The 23,887-nt window shown below is 45.2% G+C and overlaps 1 protein-coding gene across 1 annotated transcript in view; it reads left to right on the plus strand.

The window, feature by feature from the left end:
• The window catches only part of Dnah9 (dynein axonemal heavy chain 9), a 311,392-nt gene that overhangs the window by 110,419 nt on the left and 177,086 nt on the right, over positions 1 to 23,887 (plus strand). The window contains exons 29-33 of the mRNA XM_060363494.1: positions 7,495 to 7,652; positions 11,690 to 11,828; positions 14,468 to 14,755; positions 17,518 to 17,728; positions 22,150 to 22,277. Of these exons, the coding sequence (XP_060219477.1) occupies positions 7,495 to 7,652; positions 11,690 to 11,828; positions 14,468 to 14,755; positions 17,518 to 17,728; positions 22,150 to 22,277 (924 nt within the window). The remainder of the gene's footprint in view (positions 1 to 7,494; positions 7,653 to 11,689; positions 11,829 to 14,467; positions 14,756 to 17,517; positions 17,729 to 22,149; positions 22,278 to 23,887) is intronic.

A 23,887-nucleotide genomic window follows, 5' to 3' on the forward strand; every position in this document is an offset into this window, starting at 1 on the left:
CTCCCGCCCTCCTTCACTAAGGCTCAGCCTCTGCAGAGAACTATATGCAACGACGTGTGTGGGACAATGGCATGCCTACCACTCCAAGTTTGTGCCCACATATCATACAGACAAACACAGCTGAGGTTCCCTCCCTTTTGGTTTATTTCCAAAGCACCATGCAGACAGCATTATTCAAAAGGAGAGAGAGGATAAGGAGGAGAAGAAGGGGAAGGGGAGAGAGGAGGAGTGGGGAAAGAAGAGGAAAGAAAGGAAACAGAAGGGAAGGGGAAAAAGAGAGGGTGGGAGAGGAGGAGAGTGAAATGGAGGGGAGGGAGTCTGCAGCTATGAGAGAGTTTCATATCTCATCCCTGTAGATCTGTATAGTTCTTTCAGGCTCAAAAGGGAATATGGAAAACTGAACTGAACTGAGGGGGGGGGGGGTGTTTTGTTAGTTTTGTTTTTGTTTTTGTTTTGGCAAGAGCATGGAGTGGAGGAAGGGGTAGCAGAATGAGGGTGGGGCCGAATATCAGGCAGATCAAGAGCGTGGGAGAAACTGGCTGATTCAGTGTTATCCCCTTCACTGCACTCTGCCCTGGCAGGAGCCAGCCTCTGTCTCTGTAACCTCCAGCTGCCACCCCTCCATCCGGCATGCTGTCCCTGTCTCTGGAGGCTAAATGTGGAGCTTTGAGCTGAGAGCTGAAGCAGCTGTGGGGCTGGAGAGTGGTAGACCCTATATCGGCTTCTGTTTCACAACATCTCACCCCTGGCCTTCAGCCGTGGGTCATCAGGGGCTCCCAGAGGCCCTCCACCTGCCTGCTCTGTAGCGGTCAGTCCTTTTGGCTCTCTTGTCTGACAAAGGCTACTCAACAGACACTGGCCCTTGTCCCAACTGTCCCTTGGCAGAGCCCCTCCTAGAGCAAGGTGCAGTTTACCCTTCCCTAGATTTGCTCCTCTCAGTCGGAGTTAGTGAAAGTGGGGGAGCAAGGCCCAGGTGGCCACCTAAAATCCCTCCTGCATCAGCATCGTTCTTCCTTGGCTGGGTGAATCTATCATGCAAATTTCTGTGGTCTCACTTTGGCTGAACTTGATGGGGCCTAGGGAGGAAGTATTTCCACCAAGAAACTGGAGCTGTGGATGTGGGTGAAAGAGGCTTGCCTAAGAGGCACGGACCCCAAGTTTAATCACTGTAACTGTCCCTTCCAAACCCCACAGCTCATGGCCCTGATTCACTGTATGCAGGAAGGCCTGTTTTCATGGAGAGCCACTGGTTAACCATTTGTCAACACACCTCTTCGTTATACAGATGGGAGCCTGGTGCTACCTAAACTGAAACTGAATGTTCATATTTTACAAGAAATTGTATTAGTCTTCTTCTGTGATTATAATGAAATGCCTGAAGTTGGGCAGCATATATGGCTTTATTTGGCTCACATTCCTGGACTTTCAAGGACACACATTGCAATGACTTCTTGCTGTCAAAGCCACAGGATTCGATCATGAACCCTAACGTAATGACCATAACTGCTTCCCAAAAGTTGAATCTCTAGACAACATAGCTGGTTTCCACCTTCTCAGGGTTTCATAATGAAGATTTCCAATATATGAAGCCCTGGTGACAAACCCAAACCAAAATTGTACTCTTAGCCTGGTTTCACTCTTGCGTGGTCATATCTCAACTTGGAACCAGGAACAGTGCCATAGAATGTCTCTCTGAACTGTAGGGGACTAATGCCTTCTTGAGTATCTGGTACAGAGTAAACAAACCTTTTCCAGGACACTGGCTATAGCTTACAAGTGGCTCTGAAAACCTGGGGAATCTGTCTTTTTCTTGTAGCAGCCGCTAGAAATGGCTTCATTTCCTTCTGTTGCACCACATACCTGTTCTTCCTATTTCTCCCATTGCAGGAGACTGTCTTCTTATTCCCCTGTCCACTTTCCTACCATTTCCCCTCACCTGCATGTCTTCCTCTCATCTCTGCATTCATCATTTCTGTGCCCTCTCCCCTGGATGCTTGCCACGGTGTTTTGAGGACATCTCTTGCTCTCACCAGTCAGGCATCGCTGTCCATGGTTCCATTTAAGGCCAGAACCACTTCTGGGTGTCTTAGGGTGAGGGTCAGTCTAGGGGTTCGCCACAGGCTGTCATCCTGTGTTTTCCAAGGCATTCTTCTCCGCATGCCCCATAGAGGGCTCACTGAGCTAATCACAGTTCTTTCACTGTAACAAATCTTCAGTGAGTTGATATCTAAAACATTTTAATCAAAGATCTATAGATCCTAAGTGTTCAAGTGCTAGGGTAATGATACTGTTAGTAGTTATGGTAGTGATGGTGATGATGGTATAGCTGATGATAATGGCAGTGGAAGTGGTTTGATCATGATGGTGGTGGTGTCTGTGGTAGTAGCGATGAAGGTAAAAATGGAACTGGTGATGACTTGGGAGATAATGGTAGTGGTGATGGTGGTGATGATGATGACGGTGGTGGTGGTGATGGTGGCATCCATGAGGAGATGAGCTTGACCCTGGTGATGATGATAACAATGGTGGTGGTGATGATGGTGATAATGTTTATGGTGGTAGTGTTTGCAGTGATGAAGAGGAGGTGAATGATGGTGGTGGTGGTAATGATAATGAAAGTGGTGGAGTTTATGGTGGTACTGATAATGATGATAATGAGGATAGAGGTGATGTTTGTTATTATAGCAGAGGTGGTAATGACATTAAATATAATGGTGGTGATGATGACACTGATAAAGTGGTAATGAAGAGGGCACGATGATCACAATGGTAGTGATAATGACAAGGGCAATGTAGTGATAGTGATGATGCCATGATATGGTGATAAAGGTGACAGTTATGAAGGCATGTGATTACAATGCTAGTGATGATAAGGATGGTGGTGATGGGGATGACTATGGTAATGGTGATGATGATGATGTGAGTATAATGATTACAATGATAGTGATGATGAGGGTGGGGTGGTAAGGAAGATTAGTATCCTAGTCATTTTACACAACAGGAAATGAGTTAGAAATAGATGGCTGTGACCCATGGGTAGGGGAAAGATCCCCACACCTGTCGTAAACAGGGCTGTACTACCTACCCCCTCACTTATCCTTAGCTGGACCATCTCCAGGTCACCTTACCAACCCTAGCCACTTACTAGCTATTGAGAGAGTACCCACCAGCTGTTGTCCACTGCTCTGCCCAGGAGCCAGAAAATGGAATGACCTACAGGGCTTCTCTTCTTTTGCTTCTAGAATTAAGTAAAATATGTTCATCTTAGAACTCTCCGATACTGCCACATTCCAGCCTAGGGACACACCCATACAGGACAGTCAGGAGGAAGTGGTCTGACAATAGCTCAAGCAGAACTGGAGATGGTAACATTTAAAATCATGTAACCGCCCAAGGAGAAAATTGTGCTTAATTATTCACACAGTAATCCTGGCTGGCATATTGGTTTGGGAGCTGTAGCAGCTGCCAAGAGTTCTCTGCAGCCTTCCTCCCCCCCTTCTCCACTCACCCTTCTGTGCCCCTCATCCCAGGCACTTCTGCAGAAGTGATTATGTTCCAGTGTTTACATTGCTGGATATTTTCATGTCTCTGTCAGGTTGGTCAAGCAGAATTGCACACCCGTTTGGGAAAATCCTCAGTGTGGCAATTGAGAGAGAAATTACTTGCTATTTTTAAAAAGTAGCATATTGTTTAATTCTTCTCAGAATCTCCTCATTGCTGGCTCAGTTGGTTCTCTACAACTTGCATTATCTGAGTCTTGGGAAACACTCCACCAAAGTACAACTCATCGCCTTGAACCTGTAACAACTGACCTGCCCCGTATCCCTGTATTGTCTGGTGTCCCTACTTCTTGTGGTACAGGCTCTGATAGGGGGCTGGACTGCAGGATGAAGCAGCTGAGCAGCCGATCCAAACCAGGCATGGGAGCAAACATCTAAAATCCCAGCTAAGACTGTGAGTCCAAGTCCAGCCTGTGAGACCCTACCTCCTCCCCTCCCCCCAAAAAAAATCAGAAAATCTATTAGCAAGGAACTTAGAACATGGATCCAAGGACTCTACGCATGGAACAAATGCTCCAGTCTCGGAGCCACTATAATGTCCCAAGTTGCACCTTTTCTGGAGGAGCATGCTATAAAAGAACACAGAACTGTGACAAAAGGTACAAGGTGGTGACTGGGTTGTTCTTCCTGAAGGCAGCAGACTCCATCCAATGATTATAAGAATCCAGGCAGGCTTTTAGTGATACATGGAATTTGGACAAAGGCTTCATAAGAGAACGACCAGACTAGACTAGAAGAAATATGGTGAAGGGGTGGGAAGAAAAAGCTGAGAACATTCACACAGATTAGGATAGCCTGGGACCTCCCTAAATTGTATCAATTGAACAATTTGCATACGCCACCCTCTATGACAGATTCAAGGCCTGAGTGAGAGGACACTGGACAGCACCCGAGAATGCCAGCTTCCAGGAGAGGTCTGTTGCAAAGGTCTGTTCTGTTCAGTGTAGGCTATCTACCCAGTGGATGCCTCCAGCATCCTTCCCTCCATGCTGAGAGAATTTCCCCAGAAGTCCAGTACACCCATGGGGACTGGGTGAACACAAACCCTTACTTCCATTTCTACATCTTTAATGGGTAATGTGAACTTCTTCCTTGATTACAGGAAATGTTTCTAGTTTATACCAAGCATTATTTTCAGAGTAAGACGAGCAACGTGTACATAAATACAAATAAACCTTGCAGGAGGAGCCTGCCGCCTACGTGATACCATAGGATCCTAGTAGGTACTGTCTGTGGTAGTCATGTAACCACCAAACTGCCTGCCGGGTTCTCAGAATATGTAGTGACATGTTTTCAGTTAGCCACGGTCAGCCTGAGGCTGATGAGGTCACGTTCAACCGGTGTCAAGGCGTCGTGTCCCTTCTGGGTGAAGGGGTCCAAACACACATGCTTTGTTTCTAGCTTGCTTGGTTTTAAGACTTGGCTTGCCCCACTTGGTAACTGTTTGTTATCAGGCACGCTTCTGTCTTCCTGTTAACTTTTTATTTTGAGCCCATTTTAAATTCATCAAAAAGTCTCAAGAATGACACAACTTCTATTCGTCCCCCTGGTGCTAACTCATAAGGAGAATGGTTCCTTAACCACTTTCTGCCTCACCTCCACCTCTATAAAATTAGGGTCTCAGAACACCCATCTTGGTCTCTAGAGAACTGAGTGGGACGCTTTCTGTAGGAGGTTCAGAATAGTGCTTGGTGCTGGTCAAGTGCTTCGAATACATCAAATTTATTATTATTATTATCATCATCATCATCATCATTACTATTCCTGATGGCTTTAAAACCCCCAGAAGTGATGCAGCTTTAGAGACATGTGTGCAGAGTTCGCTTGGCATCTTCCACCAAGCCAGGCTTGCCTTTAATACTCACCTTCCCTGTGACCCATATCTCAACCCTCCGAACTTTATCCATGCCCCTTGGGTCCTGCTTGCCATCACACCTCTGTGGTTTGTCCCAGGAACCTCCATTGCTGCAGAGGAAGAGCCACAGCCAGTGGCCTCCTGTCTGGCACAAGGCAGGCTAAAAGGAACACCTGTCAGCACAGAGGCCCCACACACCCACAGCCAGCAGCCTGTGCAGTCATCTCCCTGAAGAGGCCCCCTACAGAACTTTACACAAATGCACAGATGCCTCTAATCCAAAGTACAACATAAGTTTCTGCTGAGTGTGGGCTTCCTGGGCTTCAGTGTTTGGGTAGAGAGTGCTGAGTCAGAACAAACAGCAGGAAGGTCCTGGGCTCTAGCCTTGGCCTTGGCCCAAAGGTAGCACAACATCTTGTAAATGCTAATTAAACTTGCCTCCCTGTCCCTGGCCAAGAAAGTGTTCTGTCTATTTTATAGGTGGCAGGGTAGGAAGGAAGGAAGCAAACAGTCTTCCCCTACTACCTATCATCCAGTTGGAGGGTAGCAGTGTGCTCCAAGGCAGAGCAGGGCCAGCTGTGAGCCCGTGAAGAAGGAGCGTTCCGCCTGGGTGGCCGGCAGGCAGGGTGCTAGAGGCTGGCTCTGCCTGAACAGCATTGGTATTCTGCAGGGAGACCAGTCTCAGGTTCACACTAATTGCTGTGAGCTCAAATACATTCGGTCATTAGAACTTTACTGCAAAAGAAGAGCTGAATCCTAATTGCTGAACTGTCACATATCCTGGCAATGTTCTCTCCCACCTACACACACACACACACACACACACACACACACACACTTTTTAGCCCTCTGCAGAACTGGGCTACCCTTGGCCTTTCTAGCATCCATACTTTACAGACATGCTAGAGGTTCATCTGAAATCCTAACCCACCCTTAGCTTCAGGTTTTTTGCTTTCAAGACTTACTTGAGGCTAGAAATTTCCAGAGACACTGTGGGGCCTTGCTGAGCAAAGCCAACCTGCTGCTATGTGCCTTTTGTTTTCTCCTAGAATTGATAAGCAAAGTGTGAAAAACATACACAGTTGGGTTCCATTTGTCTCTCTTCTAACTGTAAGAGCAACCCAGAATGGAGCTCTGACCAGATCTCACGTGTTAGATCAGGACTGATGAAGGCAATCAAAGAAAGAAGACAGGAGTTCCACAGGATCAACAGAGCCAAAAATTCTGGGCCCAAAGGGGCCAGAGGAGACTAATGCACCAACCAAGAACCATGCATGGAGAGGACCTAAGGCCCCTGTTCAGATGTGGCCTACAGGCAGCTCAGTCTTCATGTGGGTTCCCTAGTAAGGGGAACAGGTGCTGTCTCTGACATGGACTCTGTTGCCCACTCTTTGATCATTTTCTTCTGGCTGGGCAGCCTTGTCAGGCCATAGTGGAAGATAACGCAGGTAGTCCTGATGAGACTTGATAGGTTGGGGTCAGTTGGTAGGGGAGGAGGACTTCCCCTTTCTGAGGACTAGGAGAGGAGATGTGGAAGGAGGGAAGAAGGATGGCCCTGGTGGAGACAAGGGAAGGGGCTACAACTATCTTGATAACGCTTGAATGGCTTTCTGCGCATAAAAAGTACACATGACTAGGAAGCACCAAGAATAGCGTATGCAAACCCTCGAGTTTGATTGGCCAGCACCCCTCTCCCTCCTGCCCCCACCCCTCTCTCTCTCATGCACTCAAAACTGCTCAGCACTATGGGCGCTTTAGGTGCTATTACAAGGAGCTCAGAGTCCAAGCAAAATAAACACCTGCTTCCTGACCACGCCCATTCAAGTAGCCACAATGTAATGAAACTTCCAGATTCATACTAAGTGCCCAACAGCAAAGGCTCAGCCACAATGTAACAAACCTTCCAGACTCACACTCATCAGCAAAGACTCCAGGATGTGGGCACCATGTTTGTTCTTCAAGGCAAGGGCAGGGGGAGGGAACAGAGGGGCACAACTTCCTGTGCTGTGTGTCTGGATTTCCACTTCAGTTACTGGCCATCGCGCACCATTGAGTCATTTTCCTCTGATCCCCAACCAGGTGAAGAGCATCCAGGATGCAATCAGAGACAGGAAGCAGAGATTTAGCTTCCTTGGGGAGGAGATTAGCCTGGACCCTTCTGTGGGCATCTTCATCACCATGAACCCTGGCTATGCCGGCCGCACAGAACTGCCAGAGAACCTCAAGGCCCTCTTCAGGTGGGTGACAGTGTGTCTCCATACATGGACAACGAAAAGAGGAGTTTTGTTTTTTTTTTTTTTTTTTTGTATCTTCCTACTAAAAATGTAGTTTAAGTATTAGAGAATATTTGAAACATTTAGATAGTACATTTTTTTAACCTATTGATGCTTCATTGGAGAAAACATTTTTCCTTTGCCATCAAGTATCAGTTGCAAATAGCTTCATGGGTAAGAGTTGGACCCTGTGTCCCCTTCCCTCTCTTTGTGCTGGGCCCCAGTCTGGGGCCTGTGCAGGTCTTGTGTGTTCTGCATTGTCTCAAGGAGTTCATGTGTGCATAAGACCTATTGTGTTGGGGGAGGAGAAATATGATCAAATATATTGTATGAAAAAAATTAATTAAAAAAACAAAAGTAGATTTTTAAAGATCTACTTTTATTATAATGGCACCATCGCTAAAATCAATTTTGCTTAATTGTAGCTCATTTGATTACATATATGTGTTAATTTTATCTTATATACTTGCAAGGTACATTTGTGACTTGGGTACAGTTTTATTATTTATTTTCATCCCCTAGCCTATCATAAATATCTTCTCCTATTGGGTATTTTTAATAAATCTCATTCCATGGCTACCTATTTTTCTATCAAGTACATGGACCATGGTGTAATTAACTAGCCCCTCATGGCTGAATATTAGGAGTGTTTCTAGCATTTAAAATAAATTTATACATAATTCTGTAATGTACATTTTCTGTATATAAATCTTTTTTTCTGTATGCATGATTATTTTGTTTGGCTAGCTTCCCAGAGTAGAATTATGGAGTTAACGAGCAGGAACATTTTTAAGGCTTTTGATACACATTGCCAAATTACTTTCTAAAAAGCTCAGTGTCGAATTACATCCTGGTAAAGATGCATAGAGACACCTCTTTTATTTCACCCTTGCCACCCGTGCATATGGCAATGTTTTTTAATTTTGATAAGAAAACACAAACGTCTTTCCTAGCACAAGCTAGAGTTTGCATTCTCTTTTTCAGACAAGTAAAGTTGGCCCAACAAAGAGAAGGCTGAAGGACGTTTCCTGCTTTCAGAGCTTCTGTTTATAAACTTTTTTTCCAGGAGAGAGAGAAGTGTAACAATACTGTTTGTCTCGCTTGCCAGCTGGGGGACAGTGCCCTCTCCAGGGGAGGTGGAGTCAACATTATGGTGGCCAGTGAGGCTGCCAAGTGTCTCCCAGATCTTGAGATTTTTATTTGTTTGTTTGCTTACTTTAAAACAGGTTCCCACTGTGTAGTCCAGGCTGGCCTGGGACCTGTGATCTGTTTGCTTCAGCCTCCTGAGTGCTGGGATTGTGGCTATGTGTCACCACACATCTGGCTCAGCCTCTCTCTTACTCCTGTTGTAGCAATTCTCTGTGTCACACCAATGTGGGGGTGTCCTCACCCAAGAAATCCCTACTTGAAACAAAAACCATTGAAACATTAGCAGGCCGTACTCACTGCCACAGAACATCACACTGCTGGCTGCTTGTGTACTCAGGCTGTTAAATAAGGCGAATGTGACAATGATACAGGCAAGTTCATCACCCATGTAGAACTTATTCCTCATGTTTTCCTCTTCAATTTAAAGTAATCTTAGTCTAGACCATCAGCAATAACAAACTGCTCTAGACTAGCCGACCTAAACAGCAGACGCTTCTCAGGGTGCTTGAAGCCAGAAGCGCAAGGTCTCAGAGGCTGAGATGGGCAAGTTCTGAGATGGCTCACTTTCAGGTTGTAAGGCATGGTCACAGTTACAGGTCCATTTAAAACCAGCATAACCCAAACACCAGGTCGATGCAGGTGACAAAAGTTTATTATAATCAAGATGCTCCTAACTGGTCAGGGCCACAGAACAGACTCGGGAGCTGAACTACATTAATGAGCCAGAACATCACAGAGCATTGATGCTTGCAAATCATAAACATCTGTCCAAGTTATTCTTACATCTTCTCACCAATCAGGATAGGAGTTGGTTCCTGGGCCTGGGAGCACAAACTTAGTTAGACCCTGCCAGCAAGATGGAGAGGTTGTCCCTGAGATGGCTGGACTCAGACAACTGTCTCCTTACAGTCACCTCATGACTGTGTCAGGGAACCGGCAAGCTTGCTCTCTGACCTCATCCTATTCCTGAGGCCTCGTTCTCATGACCTCTACATCCCAATCCAGTCACATCATGTGTTTCCATAACAATTCAGGGAGACACATACATTCAGTCTATAATATATTCACAGAGGAAAGATGGGAAGGAAAGACAATATTTTTGAGTTATTTCTTTTCATTTGAGGTGTGTGGATCTCTTGTGTGTGTGTATATATGGTTCCACGTGTATCCCGATACTCATGGAGGACAGAAAAGGACATTGTATCTTCTGGCACTAGAGTTACAGGTGGTTGTTAGTGGCCACGTGAGAGCTTGAAGCGAAACCCAGATCCTCTAGCAGACTACCAAACCATATTAAGCACAGACCCATCTCTCTAGCCCTGAGAGATTTTTAAGATATTCAGATGAACATCTATTTTACACTAAATTCTCACAAAGGCCCTGTAGCATAGGTACTATTAGCAGTGGGAGAAAACAGATGGATTCCCTGGTTAGTAACCAGCAGACCTGGGGTTTGAGCCTAGAACCTGGGCTCCTGCCAGCCCAGTCCTCCTACCTAGGGCCATTCCTGTAAACCTCTAGGCATTTTTCTTCCCATACTGTGTCAGCGTTTATTTTTCAAAGCTGGGAACCGACCATATTGTTTAATATATTGCTTTTCTTAATTAATATTTTCCCATGCCACTCGCTAATCTTCCTTCTGCGCATGATTTCACACAGCCACATTAAATTTCATTGATGTCCACATGTTCGGACTGCCAAATAATTTTGAGGATCTAAACATTTGGTGGCTCCTCCGGTTCTGACTGCAGGATAAAACATTTCAAAGGACAACATGTACTTGAGTTATTTGAAAAGTGATGGTCATCAACACAGGGAAAATGCAGTGAAGAAGGTGTAACTGGCTGGGGAGGCAGCTCAGCCAGTAAAGTGCTTGGTTTGCAGACACACGGTTGTGAGTCTGGTCTACTTCTTAAAAGCTGGGTGTGGCGTCCGTCATTCCAGTGCTGGGGAGAAGAACGCAGGTATCTCCCTGGGGTGTGCTGGCCAGCCAGCAATGCCGGAATCAGTGAGAGGCAAGATGCACTGTCTGAATGGGGGTGTGGTTTCTGAGGCGCCGTATGCAAGCTTGACTTCTGGTCTCCACATACGTGTTCAGAACATACACACACACACATACACACACACGCACACACATACACACGCACACGCGCGCAATTAAACAATGGTAACTTCCCATAACATACCAAATAGATTAATAGCTTTAACAAGTCATTTAAAAGTAAAATATATATTATATATATATGTATATATATATATATATCACTATTGCCAGAGAGAGGAAAACCACAGTAAACTCTTACCTAGAGATGAAAGTCTCTGATCTTCTGTGTTCCTTTATATGCTGCCTTGTGTCAAGATGGTGCTAATTGGTCCTACCTGGCCCTTAGCATTGGAAACTTAAATAAATCTTATACAAATAAGTACAAAATAAGCCATGGCTATCTGGAGGACATCCCGACCTTGAGGAGATGGAGCCAAGAAAGCTCTGATCCCAGCAGACACCCAGGGAGAGGCTCCATCCTCTGATCTGAGCTCCCAGCCTATTTCAGACAGCTTGCTGTGGTTAATCCTTGCTTTGTATGAGGAAACTGACCTCAAGATACAAGACCTGGGCTGTAGCCCGACTCTGCCCCCTCCTGCTAATCCTACCCACTACTCTGTGTAGGAGGGTCACTCCCTTCATCCTTCGCCAACTCAGCTCGGATTTCAAAGCGTGAGATGAAGAGATTACAAAGGTCCTTCTGTGAGATTTTGCCCTCGAAGAAAGCTCTCTGTGTGATCGCAGCAAGCATTTCTTGCCTGCAGTCTCCCCTTCAACTCAGTTTCTCTGCCTTTCTTCCTGCCTGCAGGCCCTGTGCCATGGTGGTTCCAGACTTTGAGCTGATCTGTGAGATTATGCTGGTGGCGGAAGGATTCATTGAAGCCCGTGTGTTGGCCAGGAAGTTCATCACCCTTTACCAGCTGTGTAAAGAACTTCTCTCCAAACAGGTGAGATCTCTACGGAGGCTGATGGCCCAGCACCGTGCTGTGGCTCAACTCTACACCGAGAGCTTTCTTACGGATGTCTGCACTGATATGCCATGATAAAGGCTCCAAGTACCTATAAGATAAAAGTTTGTGTTTAGTTCTCAACTCAGCACTCTTTCAAAGTCTTTGAGCACTGAGTTATTTTTAAATAGAACTCTTTTTTAAATTAAATTTAATTATTTATTCACTTTACATCCCAAACTCAGCCCTCTCCCTCCTCTCCTCCTGGTCCCACCCTCTTCTCTTCTCCCCTTCTCCTCAGAGAAGTACTAACCCACCCAGGAACATCAAGTTTCATCAGGACTAAGCACATCCTCTTCGGCTGAGGCCAGACAAGGCAGCCGAGCTAGGGGCAGATGCTGAGACCCACAGCCAAACATGAGGCAGAGCTTGAAGAGTCTTGGGCAAAGTGAGATAGAAAGATAGAAGGACCTTATGGGACAAGAATTCCACAAGAAGACCAACAAAGTCTTCTTGGTCCCATGGGCGCTCATAGGAATGGAAGCACCAACCAAAGAGCATGCATAGACTGGACCTAGGCTAGGCCCCTGACACATGTAACCAACAGTTCCCTAGCAGGTGGAGCAGGGGCTGTCTCTGACTTAGAGTCTGTTGCCTGCTTTTAAATAGAGTTCTTAACAGTCTTTCTCAGACACGAGAAACACGGCAGTGGCAAGTGAAAATCCCTGGAGGGGATGATCTCTTCCTGAAGGGACATGAGATGGGCTGGGTGCTAGGAGCGTCTTAGGATAACAGCTCTGTGCTTGTCCTGAGTGGTGTGATTTTAAAATTCCTTCCACCGAAGGCAGACCCAGGAACCAGACCGTAACCAAAACTTATCCAGTGCCTGCAAAGTCAGTCCTCCCCATGGAGAATTGCTGGGTGTCAAGAACAACCAAAACAAACAAACAAACAAACAAAACACCACCCTTCCCCGGGCTGTTTTACACCTGCTTTGGGGTCATCCCACTCTGACCACCTGCACTGCCACGGACTCTGTCAGCCCTGGTGTAGGAGAGAGAAATCCATGCTTTTTCACCGTGTCCTCTGTGTAGGTTCTATCACCACCGACTCTCAGGCCCCTCACTTCCGTGCTCATCATCCTGTCCCAAGTGCATATTGCCAAGTGTGTACCCCCCCATCCTCCCTGTGTCAAACCAGCACCTCCTCTCAGCACACTCAAAGCTGTTCTTCCTGCTCTATCTTGGTGGTTTCTGCCTCAGGACCCTCCCTTGAGTGCCCCTCTTGGCTTCTCTCGGGGATGAATTGTAATCTGTAAGCTAAAATAAACCTTTCTCCCAAGCTGCTTCTGCTCATCGTGTTTACTTACGTGTTTACGGCAGAATACTAACTGGCACCGGCTGGAACACCCATGCTTCCCCCCCATCCCCCCACCCCGCTCACCGCTGCTCTACCCACGTCTCTCTGCTAAACACCTGCATCTAGAATACTTTAGCTGTTGGCGATTCAGCTTCCTCAGCCCATCCCTGAGATACCAGCTAAACTAAAACAATTGCTTTCAAATGTTCCTCCCTGATCTTAGCATCAAGACAAACTTCTGGTCCCTCTGCTGAAGGCGGTAGGTACTCTGTGCTCTGCCTTCCTCAGTGGCTGATGCTCAGGGCTCTTGTGCTGCTTTCTATCTGCCCGAATCGCCATGGAGTTTCCTAAGATAGACTATCGTCTCACCCTGAGCCTATAGAAACCTGCTTTCCCAGACCTTGGCGGTGCTGCTCCCTGACTGGTCTCCAGTTCTTGCTGTATTCTTTAGTGCCTTTCCTTCAGGAGACTGTCTCTGGTCCACAACCCCCACCCCCGGGGGCAGCCGCTGTGTCTTGTGTCTTCACTGCACATGAGGATTTTTTTTCTTTGTAGAATTTATCACAGCTCTAATTATGTACCAATCTGGTATGAAGCCAAGCACAGGGACTTGAACCCAGACCTATATGAGTTCAAACTCTGTATTCTGAACCACTTTCTCCCCTTACCACTCTGTGGAGCCCTGGTGTCATTTTTTATGGTCCATTTGCCTCAGAATCTACTATTAGCACAGGTGATACTGTGGAGCGCTCACAGTTGATTTTTGTTTGGTTTTGTTTTGTTTTTTTCTAGTGTTGGGAATAAAACCTAGGAGCTTGCATATGGTAGACAAGATTTCTGCCGTTAACTAGGCCCCCAGCCTAAGGAACTATTCTTTTTCAAAACTATTTTCAATAAGTCCGGAGGGCCTCCAAGCAAACACTCAAGGGCAGCCGGCACCTCCTCTAACAGCTAAGTGAGCTCTCCTCGACAGCCCTCCCACCCTCTGAATAGGTTAGGAACAACCACATGGATTTGAAAATCGATGGTTCTCGTTCATCCCCCAGAGCCCTTTCCCCTTGAGTGTTCTGTCTGCTTTGTTATCATAGCTAGGAAAACACAAAGCAATGCCAGACTGGGAACAGAGCGAGCGTTCAGGGACCTCTTCGCCCACCCTCTGCCCCAGCTTCCGTAGTGACGTGTAGCGTGTTCCGTGGGTGGCCGTGTAGCCTGAGCATATTATGCCCATATGATGCTCCATGCCCAAGCAGCTCTGGCCTCTCTGCGCTGTCTTCCACCAGGATCACTATGACTGGGGATTGCGGGCCATCAAGTCCGTCCTCGTGGTAGCAGGATCCCTGAAACGAGGAGACCCTGACCGGCCAGAGGACCAAGTCCTGATGCGCTCCCTGAGAGACTTCAATATCCCCAAGATTGTGACAGATGACATGCCGGTGTTCATGGGACTGATCGGTGACCTCTTCCCTGCTCTGGATGTCCCCCGGAGAAGGGACCTGAACTTTGAAGCTGTGGTTCGGAAAGCAATCTTGGAGCTTAAGCTCCAGGCTGAGGACAACTTTGTGCTTAAGGTACATGAGGCTTTCCCTGACGAGCCTCCTCTGCCCCTGAATTCTCCTCTTAGACCACGAGTTATTCTTCACTCCAGTGGAATTTTAGCTGTACAGATACTTATCCAGTTGGGAACAACTCAGTTTACTTGGTAGTTCCTTACTGGGAGACCACAATGTGCAATGATAGTGGAGAAGACAAGAGGAAAAGGGAGACCCCTGCCTGCCGTTTGCATCAGCAGAAAGTGAACCATTTAGTGCTGAAGACCTTAAGAGGAAAAGCTGAAACTTTACTGCAGTACAGCTTTCTGGTGTCTTTAAGGTCAATTTAGGCCTGGGAAACTGTCTCCCTCACACTCAAACAGTGGCTTAGTGAGAGGAAAGTTCCATCTGGGTCTGATCTTTAACTGATGTTCAAATAGTTACCCACAGAACAGGTCCTGCAACTCCAATGAGGAAGCCCAATGCCCGGTTTAAACCTGCAAAGTGCAGACTGACAATGAGGCAAAGTTTGGGTTTTTGTTTTTCTTTTTTTTAAATGCATAGAAATGAACTGTGGGATTGCATTAGGGATGGGATTCACTGCTCAGTTTTTTAGGGCTTGGAGGACAAACTTTTCTCCATTCCTCACAGCACACACCAATCCTGGTTTTCTGTGAGTACATTATTTTCACGTGTGAGTGTTCGTAATGTAACAGTCCCGGGGTGTGTATGAAGCAGAAATGCTAGAAATGACTGCATTGCATGGGAACAGGCTCAGATGGTAGCAGACAAGAACTGCCACAAAGAACTGTGTAGGTGTCCAAATACGAAGACACAGATTATTCTTCCTGTCATAGGTGTGAGAGACACACGACCATCGCTTTAGAGTTCCCACATGGGTTTCACATTCTGTCTCACATTTGACCCCCAAACAACCTGAGGTGGGTAGTACAGAGGCACTTCCCTGGGGGAAGAGTGAGCCTTTACCAGACAGTACAGGCCATTTATAGGGGAGAACATGTATTCCAGAAAGGTAAGCACAGCAAAGATCTTCCAGGAGGAATTTCCAACACGCAGAATGCCCATTGGTAGAGGCTAAGCCCCAATTGTGTAAGGACCACTTCATGTAAGGGCACATGCCCTTCCCATTGCAATAAGGTGTGTGTTTTATTGCTAGAATTTCATTTTAGAGAAGAAAGGAAAGCATGACCTGCCCTTTGCAGCCAGTCGATCCATTCCCCTTCCTAACTCCTGCCTTCAAAGTTCAATGGATTGACTGACTTTTGAAGTGAAGGAAGGCAAAAAGGGGTCAACAAAGTGCTAAGTCCAGGAAATACGGAGGTGACACAGGCAACAGCAGGAACCCCAGCATGTGACAAGGGCTCCATGAGACAGTTTGGGGGAAATTGTTTTTTTTGAAGCTGAAGTGGAAACGCAAATGTGAAGTAGGGAGGGAATGTTGTCTCCTGCTCTAAGAACCTTTAGCAGAGTCTCCATCTTATCAGAAGTGATCATGGAAAAGGAGAGGGGGGAAAAAAGGAGAAAGTGGAGTGCCAAACATCTGACAAAAAGAAAGACAAGACACTAGAAGGAAAAAAGTTGAAGAACATGGTAGGCATTCAGATGCTAGATTCCCTGACCAGACCCCAGGGAGCCTGGAAAGACATGGCCTGCCCTGATTTTAAGACTTTAAAGTTCAAGGGTATAACACCTACATTGACTCAGCCCTGGTGAGGGCTGGTTTGGGGTGAGCAGCAGTGGCAGAAATGAATTTCCAAACAAGCAACCACATCTCTTTACAAAGCTGAAGAGGGCTGGGTATGGCAGAGTTCAGGAGTCTCTTACAACTGTCTTCTCATGAGAATGAGCCAGGGTCCCACAAGAAACCCTAGTCCTGTGTGATAGCATGTCCCCAAGTTGTCTTAGCACTGCTCACAGTCCTGGCTTCCTTTGGTGAGCTGACAAAGAGTGAGACTGAAAACTAGCTACTACAGCGTTGTCAAGTGCCAGGATACAGGACGGGCACCTGTAAGAAGATGCATGCATGCCATTGTTGGGTGGAAATGTGCATATTAGGGATGAGAAATGAGAATGGAGTCTGGTTTGGGCCAGACTGCCAAAGGGATTTTTAAGCCTGTCTAGGGATTGGGGACTTCATCTCCAATGCTGTATGTAGCCACTGAAGGGGCAAAAGAAGTCAAGTCTGTTTGTCCTTTTGAGCATTGATTTAGTGACTGTCTGCACAGATGCTACCACTGCCTCTAATGGTGCTCTCTGTCTCCATCATCCCCAAACCACCCAGCCAACCATGCCACACTCTACATCATACCACAAACCTTTGTTTATGCTGCCATCCTCCTGCCCCCATGTCTCCCAAATTATCTTTCCTGTGCATCCTCTGGACAAACGCCTATTCACCTGTAGGTCCTGGTTCCAGATGCTCTCTTCTCTGAAGAGCTTTCCCTGTTCTTGTCCTCAAGATCAGTGATTCCCACAACACTTTGTAGATGCATTACTTTTCACTTCGTGCTGTGGTTTTCCAACATGACGTTCTTCCCCTTCAGACCATAGTGGCAATCGGAATGCCCCTCATCTGGTACCGTCTTAGGACTTGGTTGACCACTGATCCCCACACGGGTGAGTGAGAACTGTGATGCTCCCGCATTTTAGACCCCACCATGCTCGTGATTAAACACTCTCCCATTGCTGACCTCCAGCCTCACTTCACACACCAGCCTTGCTCACAGAAAAGCACGCAGCTGTGCATGATGACCTGTCCCAGTGGCTTTCCTTCCTCCCAGGTGATCCAGCTGGAGGAGCTGCTAGCTGTGAGGCACTCTGTGTTCGTGGTGGGTGATGCCGGCACTGGCAAGTCACAGGTCCTGAGGTCTTTACACAAGACCTATCAGCTCATGAGACGTCGCCCTGTATGGACTGACCTCAACCCCAAAGCTGTCACAAACGATGAACTCTTCGGCATCATCAATCCAGCTACTCGAGAATGGAAGGATGGTAAGAATGAGATGCTCCAAGAAAAAGACCTTTCTATCCATAGAGTCAGTTCCCTGTCGGGCTCAAAGGGCAAGAGGTGAGCTGCAGAGAAGAGGATGCTGAGCTGGTTGTGGGGACCACACAAGAAGATTAGAGGAACATTAGAAAGGAGGAAGCCACTTTGGGCTGGGAGGAGGACCCTAGCTTTCCATATGTCCCTCCTCAAAGAACTCTTCTAGCCCCCTTTTGTAAGGGTCCTCAAAGGACCCCCAGAATGGCTGCATTGCCTCATATGGAGTGAAGGGTTATGTAAGGAAGAGAAGCTTATGGCTCATTCTCAAAAAGTGGTACCCGCCAGCCTCCCATAGAGGGGCTCTGTCCACTACAGGCACTGCTCTAGCAGTGATGGAAAGGATGCCTGTTATAAAACAGTCTGGACCTAGGGCCTGGGGTTGCATGAGATGACCTCTCTACCCCAGAAGGACTTGTAGGCTCCTGTTGCCTTCCATCATGATGCAGAGGACTCTGAACCCACAAACCCTGTGGTCTGGGAGAGGAGATGTCAGCCTCTCCTAATGGTTCAGCATCTGATTTCCTCAGAGACAAACTGTCTGAACTTCTTAAGTTTAGGAGTTTTAGCCAGAGGCCCAGAACAAGGGAAGTTAATGAGCTGCATCTCTGAGTTTTCTTTCCCTGTTCATGATGCTTTCCTTCTTATTGCTATTAGTGCTCTGCCTCCTGTGTTTTGCTTCCCTTTGTTACTTTGTATCCGTGTGTAAGCTTAAGTACATAAGCCCCAAAGATGACTGTCTCTGATGTTACTGTGTTGCTGATGCTGTCTCCTCTCTTGTGTCTATAGAACTTCATGCTGCATCTTACCGTGCATTTTTAAAAGGAAATTATGTGTCTCTTTTAGCAGCTGGGATTCCTGTTCATTTATAACTCTGTCTGATTTTCAGCTGCAGATATAAAATCATAAATTTGGTCAATAAGGATTCTTCTACATTAACATTTTTAACCCATCTGGAACTTATTTGGGAGCTTAGTATGAGGCAGTATAGAAAAAAAAATCAGCTTTATTTCCTTCCAGATGGGCAACTGATTATGCCAGTACTGTTTATTAAATAAACTATTCTTTCCATCTGAGCCTAAACTTCAGCTTGTCATGTCTTAAGCCCTATACATGCTGAGCACTGACTGCAGGGTCTCCAGTGTGTCCTACTCTCATATTTTCCTGTTCCTAAAATAGTTTCCATTTGTGTCAGCCCAATCATTTCGAAGCATATTTTACAATCTGATGGGGCGCGTTGCCCCTCACAACTCTTTTGTAATTTTCTTGGCTACCCTCAGGCACTTGTTTCTTCCACATTAAATTAGAGCTTGATATTATAATTCAACATTTTAAACTTTGCTGTAACTTTAATTAAAACTATATTTAATTTTTACATTATGTTTGGGAAAACTGGCAGAGACAATATAGTAATCAAGAATTGGTGCTCAGCAAATAGAACAATTTCAAAGCAAGTGGAAATTTCTAAAAGTGTGGCTTTTAGAAATTTTTAGCATTTGCTAAAAATGTAGTGTACTATTTTTTTTCTAAACCCCTTTTCAAGATCATATTGTTCCAATAGAGAGAACAGAAAGAGTACACACAGGAGAATCCTCATTTATATATATATGTGTGTGTGTGTGTGTGTGTGTGTGTGTGTGTGTGTTGTATATAATTGAACTCAAAATGGTATGTAGTTATTAAACTTTGCATTCCATAAATAGAAAATTTTTTATTGCTTGATTTGTGGAATAGTTTCAAAAGTTTAAAACTCAGTTGGCTTCAGAGAAAGATGTATTAAATTCCAGAGTCTCATGTTATGGGGCATATTCTCTGATAATGCAAGAGAATTTGAATTAACTAGCACGAAAATAACTCCAAACAGTTTCCTACCTGAAAATCAAGAAATGTTCTCTGTACCTAAATCAGAAGGAAAATCAAAGTGAAACCCATCAAAGAGGCAGTGAACAGGATGGTTCACACGGAATTCATAAAATCTTTTGAAATCGCAGATCCAAAGCCTATAATGACATTAAACTCTATCAAGAAAGTAAACTAGAAATAAAGGAAGTTGGTATCCATATTAAGCAATTAAACCAAACCTGAGGGAAATGAAACTAATGAAGATAAAGTCTGAAATCGGGCAGACGGAAACAAACCGACAAACTGAAACAAACATAGAGCACATAACACTGACTATTGGTTCCTTGTGAACATCAATGTTTATTGTGAGCATCCTTGGTGGGGAAACATATATATTGTATGTGCATGTGTGTATGTGTGTGTGCATGTACGCAAAGAGACAGAACAGGCCTGGAGAAACGGCTCAATTATTAAAGTTCTTGGCCTGTGAACACCACGACCTGAGCTACATCGTCAGCACCCACACTTTAAAAAGCCTGGCTGTGGTACATGCCTGTAACTGCAGAGTTGCACAGGGGGAGAGTGCCCTGGGCCTCACTAGTCACCTGACCTAGCCTACCTAATTAGCTCCAGGCCAGTGAGGGACCTTGTCTCAAGGAAAAGTAAGTGGAGAGCTCCTCAGGAGAGCATCTGAGGCTCTCCTGTGTTCTCCACACACATCTGCACATGTATGAACACACTCAAGTAATTTTTCATAAAATGACTATACAGCAGTAGATATTTAACATTTAAACAGAAAGTCTGAGCAGGTGGCATGGTATCTGAAATAAATGACCCCTAGCAAAATGTAAATTAGCAACAGTCATTCCAGAGCAAGGAACTTTATAAACTAATGACAATGTACAGGTAGTAGAGACAAAAACTATTTCAAACCATCAAAAGGGGGCTCAGAAATCATTTTGTAGATCCAGAATAATTTCAATACATGCTTTTATGTAGAGTCAAAGGAAAATCATGATCCTATTGCTGTAGATGCAAAAACAATAACAATAAATAACAATAAATAGAATCCAACAGTCTAAAAGAATAGTTGAGTATCGGGTATAATACACTCTTGGAGTACAGGCCAGACAATTGTTTTTATAAAACAGTTACAAAAAGCATTGACAAATTAAAAGAGAAAATGTGATTGATAAATAAATAATAAAAGTTCAATAACTACTTCTAGCAGAAAAATTTAAGTAAAGTAAAATGGGATCTGTTTGGGGGGGAGGACACAGTTTGATAAAGACCTTTGTACTTAAACATACCTAGAGCTTTAAGGAAAATCGACCCTCTCTGAATAGTTATGCATAAATCCTCTCCATTAAGAAGGGGAACAAGTCAGGGAAGCTTCTTGTCAACATTATTATTCAGCCCTGCTCTGGTGGCTTAGAGAACACAATAAGGCAGGGAAAATGGAGCATGTGGCATAAATTAGAGAAAAAGAAGGAAAAGTGTTTTTATTTTAAATTCTGCAACTTTACCATAAGAAAAATCCGGAAGACATTACTGAAATTAATGAGATAAATTATTAAGGCTAATTGAACATAAAATATATAAAAACTGGTAGCTTTTTCCCTCTGCTAGCAATAGCCAGCAAAAAAGTGAAAACACAAAAAGAGAAAATCCCATTCAAATCAACAGCAAAAACTGAAATACTCATGGCCATTTTGTCCAAAGAAATATGTTTTTAAAGCTATATAATTCTAGTATTGGCATAAAACAATATGTGAATAAATCTTTTTTAAAAGATGGACCCTCTTGTTTATTAGGAGGGTTTAGTACAGATGCAGCTGATAGGCAGCTCAGTCTACTTGTGGGTCTCTGAGTAAGAGGAGCAGGGGCTGCCTCTGTCATGAACTCGGTTGCCTGCTTTTTGATCACTTCCCCCTAGCATTACAACCTTGCCAGGCCACAGAGGAAGAGGATCCAGGCTGTCTTGATGAGACTTGATAAGCTAGGGTCAGATGACAGGGGAGAAGGACTCTCCCTTTCAGTGGATTAGGGGAAGGGAGTAGGAGGAAGAGGGAGGAAGCGTGGGACCAGGAGGAGATGAGAGAGGGGGCTACCATCGGGCTATAAAATGAATAAATGGTTAAGAAAAAAAAATCCTACCCAAATTTGTACAGAGATTCCCAGGTAATGACTGAGAAAAAAGGAATTTGCCTCCCAAAGCCAACTATGAACATTTGCTAAGACTGTGATCATGAAGTGCAGAAAACCCCAGTGTGATTCTCTTGTGAGGCAGTCACTTGCTGAAATGATTCTAAATCTGAACTGTCAAGAACTGATACTACCTCTTCTTACTGATGTTCCGACATTAGTCTCGTACACAGCCTTGGAGATGTGCATCAAGCTCCAGGTAGAGCAAGAACTGCAAAGCTGGCTCCAACCTGTCTGTACCCCCTGAGCTGTAGCCAGCGCAGAGAGGCTAGAGAAAGAGGGTCAGTTTTGGAATGGGAAAGAAGCTCTCCGTGATTCCTTACAGGGCTGTTCTCCTCCGTCATGAGGGACCTTGCCAACATCTCCCATGATGGGCCCAAATGGATCTTACTAGATGGCGATATAGACCCTATGTGGATTGAGTCTCTGAACACTGTCATGGATGATAACAAGGTATCATGGTGGGGTGCCCCGTGTCATCCATGTTCATGGGGAGAGGGGCCGGCTCCATGCAATGTTCATTTAGGAAGTCAGATTTCCAATGTGACAATATACCTGGATATCCTGATTCCACGTGACGCCCAGCCTAGCATAAGCAGCCCTTACTAGTGTCTTCACCGTAGGACTTACCTGTCCCCACTCATACCTGCTTAAGAGTCCTTACCAATGCCCACCCCTAGAATCTCCTGTCTGTGGATTGATTTACTATTTAGAGCTGAGAAGAACCTTGGTCATCTATTCAAATCGTTTTTTCATAATTCATTTCCCTTTAATAAATAAGGAAACTAAATATCAGAAACATCCCCGAGTCTGTCAAACACCCTCCGGGATGATAAATGCCTATCTCCGGAGAATAAATGCTATTTCTTACAGTGGAGACTGTGTCTCCATAAAATGGCGATTATGCTGGTGGCTGCTTCTGTGCCATTTAGAAAGCATGTCCAGATTGGAAATGTTCAGATGGCTCCAGCATTCACAGAAGCATTAGAATAAACGCACAGTTTCCCAGCGGAGCCACTTGAAAGAAAGAGCAGAAATATAACACAGAAGTCCTTCCTTTTTCTGGTCTGGTTCATTCAAGTCATCAACATCAATTTGAAGTGTTTAAAGAGCACTTTTCCAGATTCACTGGGATACAAGGATGAAAGGGGGGGTACAAAGCAATGAAGGGAAAGAATTGCTGGAGAAGATTCATGGGTGTAATGGTACACACTTGTAACCCCAGCACTCAAGAAGCAGAAGCTGGAGGTTCTTGAATTTAAGGCACCTTGGTCTATACAGTGAGCTGGAGGCCAGCCTGGGCTACATAGTAAGGCCTGCGCATTGTGGAGGAGTGTGAGGATCAGTCCTGTCCATGTTTTATGCTTCTGTGCCAGAATGCTAGAGACTGGATGGGACATTTATTTGGCTCACAGTTCTAGGGCCAGCAAGTCTAAGATCAAGGGGCCATATCCAATGGAGGCTCTCTGGCTGTGTAATCCCATGGCAGAGGGAGAAGGACAAGAGAAATCAAAGGGTGGAATTCAGATGCAAACCCTTTTGTGGTCAGCAATAATCCCTGTATAGGGGTGGAGGCCTCAGGGCCTCGTCATTCTACTCCTTATGCGTTTGGGGAACACCCTCAAAGCATAACGTAGCCATGTCTCCACCTGACAAGAACCCACCAAACCCCACTAGCTACCAATGCATCTTATTAGCTCCCCATTTTTTCCCTGTGAGTAAATTCTTTTCTGTTTGGGTAAAAGGTTCTGTAGATGTCCGTTGGGTCCGTTTGATTCACGACATCTGTTAGAGTTATTGTTTCTTTGTTAATTTCTGTTTTGTTGACCTGTCCCCTATTGTGTTGGGGTCTATGTGTGGCTTAAGTTTTATTAATGTTTCTTTTACAAATGTGGGTGCCATTGTATTTGGGGTATAGATGTTCAGAACTGTGATATCTTCTTGGTGGAATTTTCCTTTGATCAGTATAAAGTGACCTTCCCCATCCCTTTTTTTTTTAAATTTATTTATTACATATACAATGCTCTGTCTGCATGTATACATGCATGCCAGAAGAGGGCACT

This window comes from Meriones unguiculatus, chromosome 11 (assembly GCF_030254825.1).
Source record: "Meriones unguiculatus strain TT.TT164.6M chromosome 11, Bangor_MerUng_6.1, whole genome shotgun sequence".
In the NCBI taxonomy this organism is placed as follows: Eukaryota; Metazoa; Chordata; class Mammalia; order Rodentia; family Muridae; genus Meriones; species Meriones unguiculatus.